Source organism: Eurypyga helias, unplaced genomic scaffold, assembly GCF_000690775.1.
Source record: "Eurypyga helias isolate BGI_N326 unplaced genomic scaffold, ASM69077v1 scaffold8008, whole genome shotgun sequence".
Lineage (NCBI taxonomy): Eukaryota > Metazoa > Chordata > Aves > Eurypygiformes > Eurypygidae > Eurypyga > Eurypyga helias.
The window spans coordinates 1-5326 of NW_010268810.1; the positions used below are offsets into that span (position 1 = coordinate 1).

At 42.9% G+C, this 5326-nt stretch overlaps 1 protein-coding gene across 1 annotated transcript in view; it reads right to left on the minus strand.

Annotated features, from left to right (window-relative positions):
• Positions 1 to 385: 385 nt before the first annotated feature.
• LOC104514241 (retinoblastoma-like protein 1) overlaps positions 386 to 5326 on the minus strand; it is a gene marked incomplete at both ends in the record, with an annotated part of 7337 nt that continues 2396 nt past the window's right edge. The window contains 6 exons of the mRNA XM_010157860.1: positions 386 to 552; positions 1916 to 2102; positions 3810 to 3859; positions 4604 to 4764; positions 4881 to 5009; positions 5099 to 5163. Of these exons, the coding sequence (XP_010156162.1) occupies positions 386 to 552; positions 1916 to 2102; positions 3810 to 3859; positions 4604 to 4764; positions 4881 to 5009; positions 5099 to 5163 (759 nt within the window). The remainder of the gene's footprint in view (positions 553 to 1915; positions 2103 to 3809; positions 3860 to 4603; positions 4765 to 4880; positions 5010 to 5098; positions 5164 to 5326) is intronic.

The following is a 5326-nucleotide window of genomic DNA, read 5'->3' on the forward strand; positions in this document are numbered from 1 at the left end:
CACCTCCCCAGCCTGTCAAGGTCCACATCATAGTTACCACATCTTTTAATTGAGCCATACTGGTTTAAAATAAAACAGACAACCATCCAAAAAGTATTTGGCTTTCAAGCAGACAAACAGCTAAATTAACATTAGTAAAAACTAATCTCCATTAATACAAAGGGGGTGACAAGTCGAGGGGGGCGTGTGCATCTTCAGCTTTCTTCCCCAGAAGATGAGGTCATCTAGAAAACAGATGATCTTTCAACTAGAAACAATACAGAAACACAGACAAAACTACTCAGCACCAAACAAAAAAAAGTCAAATTTGTGCACGAAACCAGTCGTGAGCATGAAAAAGAGGAGTTTCCATTTGTATGGGAGTGGCTGCAGTGGACATACTTACTCAAAAATGCTTACAAGTTGTTCACTTGGTGCATTTTTCAATCCAGCCACAATGTTCTGCAACCGACTCACGCTCTGTGTTGCGGAAGCAACTGGAGTGATGACAGCTTCCTTTTCTCGTAGGTACCTTCTTCCAGTCAGTGGAGTTGAAGGTGCAAATGACCTTTTCTGTCAGACAGAAAAATAATAAAAATCAGTCAACAGAACTGTTTCAAAAACCTTTGAATGAGCACCTCCTGCAAAATGACTCCAAAGATTAAAGGGCCACCACTTCCACGCTACCCGAAGGCTGCCATCAAACCTGTGATCTCAGAACTGACCAAAAAATTACTTTTCCCAGGACTCCATAAATACAAAATAGAACAAATCTTCAGGCAGACTAAAATTAACTCTAAGGTTTTTTTTAAAGGTAAAATATAGGAAAACGAGACTTTAAATCTTAAATCCATTATATTTTTAAGCTGAGTTAAACATTGAAAAATAAAGGGCAAGAAAGTGTTTGCTCCCATTCGCAGTCCCTGACCGCGCTAGTCAGGTGACACAAGGCCTACGTGGCAGAGCTGCCCAGGAGAGGGTCACAGGACAATGCTGCCTGGGTGGACACAGGGCCTCCCTTTACCCAGAGAATAAGGTAGCACTAAGCAGATGGAGCAGTTTCGATAGCTGGTTTTAGTCAGGACAGAGGTAATTTTCTTCCCAGCAGCTGGCAGGAGGCTGTTTTGGATGAGCCATGAGAAGAGCACTGGAAACACCAGTGGTTGTCGCTGGTGCTGGGGAGTGCTTGTACCAAGTCAAGGACTTTTCCAGTTTCTCATACTGCACCTGTGGTCCCCACTTTCTCACTACAAGCAGTGTGTGGGACACAGTTCAGACAGCCAACCTCATTTAACTGACGTGTAAAATCAAACAGCATGTGGTTCTTTCACACAGCCAGCACCGTTTCTCCCCTTATCCAAGTTTAAAAGGTAATTAATCAAGTGTTTCCCCATACAGCACCTTCATTAAACACATCTTATGGTTTTAAACATAGTGAAACATTAACTCTGTTTATAGGCCAATTTTGTAATTAAGAGTTAAGACTTCAGTAGGTTTTACATCTTGAATGTTATTTCTGACAGAGTAATACACAAGTTGACTTCTCCTGTCCTAAAAAGGAAATAACGGAAAACCAAAGAAATTAATCCAGCATAAAGGTTTCATGGTATTCTTAGGGGACATACAGGAAGCTTGAACAAAACTGTAAGACCTATTTAGATCTTAACTACTTACTAGTTTTTCTTGGACGAAAACTAGACTACACACACGGAAGTGCTCTCATCCTGTGCAAGGAACAGTTATGTACTGCATTCCACAGGAAAGCAGACATCACCTTTTCTCCTTAGCAAGACAGCACCCACTGAATGCCAGCTGCAGGCTTCATCACCTTCCTCACAGGAAGAGGTTCAGGAAATTCTGAGTCATTCCTGTGATTCCAATAGCGTACAAAGATAGAAGAAACTTGAAGGAGTACTGCAAGATCAACATGAACCACCTTTTCAAAATGCTGCTGAAGATGACACTCCACGTGAGCTCTTGCTGTAGTTTTCCCTACTGGCATGTCTGCAGGAAATTTTCGAGGAGTGCCAATTTCTTCTTCAGCATCAGCTCCTAGGAAAACTCTCTCGTCGAAGTCACCCACTGTCAGAACGTACTCTTCGTACTCTTTATTCAGTGCTTTGCTGAAAGAGAAGCCCAGGTTTTACATCAAAGGTTAAACTGCTGAAGAAACAAAGAAGTGCCAGTGGAGCTGAGGTACAAAACCAAACCCAGCACGTGTTCAAAGCATTTAATGCTTTCAGCAGCAGTGCTGCCTGTAAACGAAACTCTGCTGCCCCAAACCACCCATCCGTGGTCATCCCTGCCTTCCTTTGTACTTACAAACTCCCCTGTTCCCACGATGATTCGCTGTGGGGACCACTCTTTCTCTTAGGTTACATTTGGCTTGCAGTAAAAAGAGTAAAAGCCAACTTTGCTTCCATCACAGTTGTGAATGAAAGGGTTTGGAAGTACTCAAGTGGTCAGAGGCGAGACCTCTGTACACACAGAGCACCTTAACAGCTGCATTCACACCCCCACGTCTGATTTCTGCTTTTGTCACTCTGCAGCCCATAATTTTCAGGAGGGGACAGAGGAAGGGAAGTTCAAGAGCTAGCTGCATGGATTCAACTCCTAAAATCCCCACTGACATATGATACTGAATAAGTATTAATTTCCTTTATTCCAGCTAACCCAACTGTAATCCAGGAGTGTTTACTCTCACAAAGGCTGCAAAGCTTCACACTTGGGCAGCAGGATGAAACTTTCAGGTAACTGGAAACAGCTTGCAGTGCTAGACCCCGCCTGCACGTGAGTCCTGCATGAAGCATCTCATCTACGAAGGGTCTCGGCAATTCCAGCTACCACTGAAGCACGTGTATTAGTGCAACGTAATGCATTCACGATGCAAGTGATTCCGCAATCCCACAGGGAGCTTGGCTGTATCACAGGTTCACCTTCCCCGTGTCTCTGACAAAGCAAAGGGCTATGACAAGCCGGGACAAAGAAGCAGAGAGGTTTCCATCTGTCCCTTCGCTGCTGCCTACCCACAGAAGAACAGGGACTACCGCACCGTTCCACGTGACAGCGGTAAGAAAGGACCACTACTGATGGTTAAGCAGTAGTTCACTGCTTCAAAGGGACCTTAAGTTTAGGTATAAAACAGTGTTGCTACCTACTATTGTTGTTACAACTGAGTCTTTGCTCAAAATTCTGACCCCAAGTTAAAACTTCACCTTGCAAACTCAAGTTGTTAGGTATTTTTGGAAAAGGCAAAAAACCCTTCAAGGGATCCAGAACAAAGCAGCTGCTTTTCATATTTTGCATTTAAATTACCTTTCAGAAGTGATTTTGAGAGGATTCCAAAACAACTACACTTGCCTCCCACAGACACGCTCTACGGCTTTTTTGTGGTTTTGCAATTGTTGCCTTGTTTTTTTTTTTTTGAGTACTTCTGTTGCATTTGCAGGTTTATACACTCAACTGGAGACTGAGAAGTGATTCTGAAAGACTTCCCTACTAGGGTATAATATTTGAGGTGTGTACAGAAGTTCAGAGTCAAGGTCTTGCTTTGCATCAGGTTACTCCAAGGTTACAGTCGCCAGAAGATCAGGGCAAGCACCATAAATCCTGACATTAAAGAAGAAACTCTGCAGCTGACCCCCTGACATTTGACACATGTCAGATCCAGGAAGCATTCCAGCCAGAGAGCAGCTTTGAGTGTCAAACAATTAAAACCTGTTAGTTATGGTAAGATAAAGGAACAGGAAAACCTGAGATTCAGCATTCAAAGGCCTGCATTTCAGAAATTAAACCAAACCCCATGATTAAGAACATAAGCTGTAACTTACTTATTTTCTGTAAAATTGCAAAGATCCAACAGACATTCTCCTTTTAAGATCTAAGAATAAAAAGCAGAAATATCTTAGATAATAAAATCAGAACTGTTCCAACTCCAACAATGTGTGGGCATGACGGTTTCAGCCAAAAAGGAAATGGGATTAAGGAGCACAACTGGACTTTTTTTTTTTGCCTAGACCAAAGGACTACAATGCCATTAACAAGATAAACAGATGAGGACAAAGCCCAGTTCCATCCAAGCCCCAGACAAACTCACTCTTCAGAGACAGTACCGCTGTTTAACAGCTGTTCCATCGGTGGGTTAGCAACTGACTTGCTGAACTACACAGAAACTTACACGGAGCTTGGAAAAAAATTCCAGGATCAAAACAGACACAACAGTATGTACCCCTGCAACACCAACCTCTTCCTGCCAAAGCATTTTACTCAACTCCAAGACAAGCAGCAGGACCCACGCTATTGTTGACAGTTACCCCATAAAATTATTTCACAATGACATGTTTTCTTCAGGCAAAAAAGTTATCGTCCACGATTCAGCTTCACGCTGCCAAGGAAGGAAAGCAAAGACTCTCCACTGACGTAAAAAGCCAAAACACAGGGGACCTCACAGCATTCATCATTAAAAGTGAGAATAAATTCTGCTCCTGGTAAAATACATGCAAAGAAAACCTGACCCAGCCCAAGCTCATCTGCCTGTTGGTGCTCTTTCCTGCAGAACCTGTGGGGTTTAAATGGTCTGGAGATCCAAGCTCCACTGTACATTCTTAAAACTAGTAAAATGTACCTTCCTATCAAATAGTTTTGAAATGTATGGTTTAAAGTAGTGTTCCTTTACTCCTTTTGCTTCTACTAAAAGCCCGTCATGCAGCTCACATAGCGTGGCAATGATGCAGGGAGGATCTTCAGAGGCTTTGATCTCTGTCGCGTGGAAGTCCGCTGGTAAGCCTGAGAACAAGGGGGGACAGGAGGACAGAAAAGAAGACAACCAACCTTCAACTTCATTTAAAAAGAAACAAGAGAACACAGCATATTTCATTTTAAATAACCTGTCCCTGCCATACCTTTAAACGACGGGTTCAGCAAATCTCTTCTATTTGGACACAAAAGGGCATTTGCAAAAATCAGGTCCAAGCAGCACAGAAGCAAATGATAGGAATTTACTAAATCATCTCCAATCATACGGAAGTTACCTTGAAGAGACAGCACACCACATCAACAAACACTAAAGTAGTTCGGAAGTCGAACGCAAACAACCACGCAGCTAAAAAAGCAAGCCTACCCTTGGTGTACACAAAGAGAGTCCAGCAGAAGTTGAAGAGATCTTTAACGCCGCAGGGCACTCGCCTATCAACGAGGAAAGGGGGAGAAGCCAGTCTTCAGTTTCAGGAAGCTGAAGCTTGTTTTACAGTAAGAATTTCATTCCATTTCCTCGCTCGCAATATCAAAGCCATTGTCTGTCTTAATTTCACACTAAGGCACAGTCTAAGCTACAGGCCCTTATTTCAGC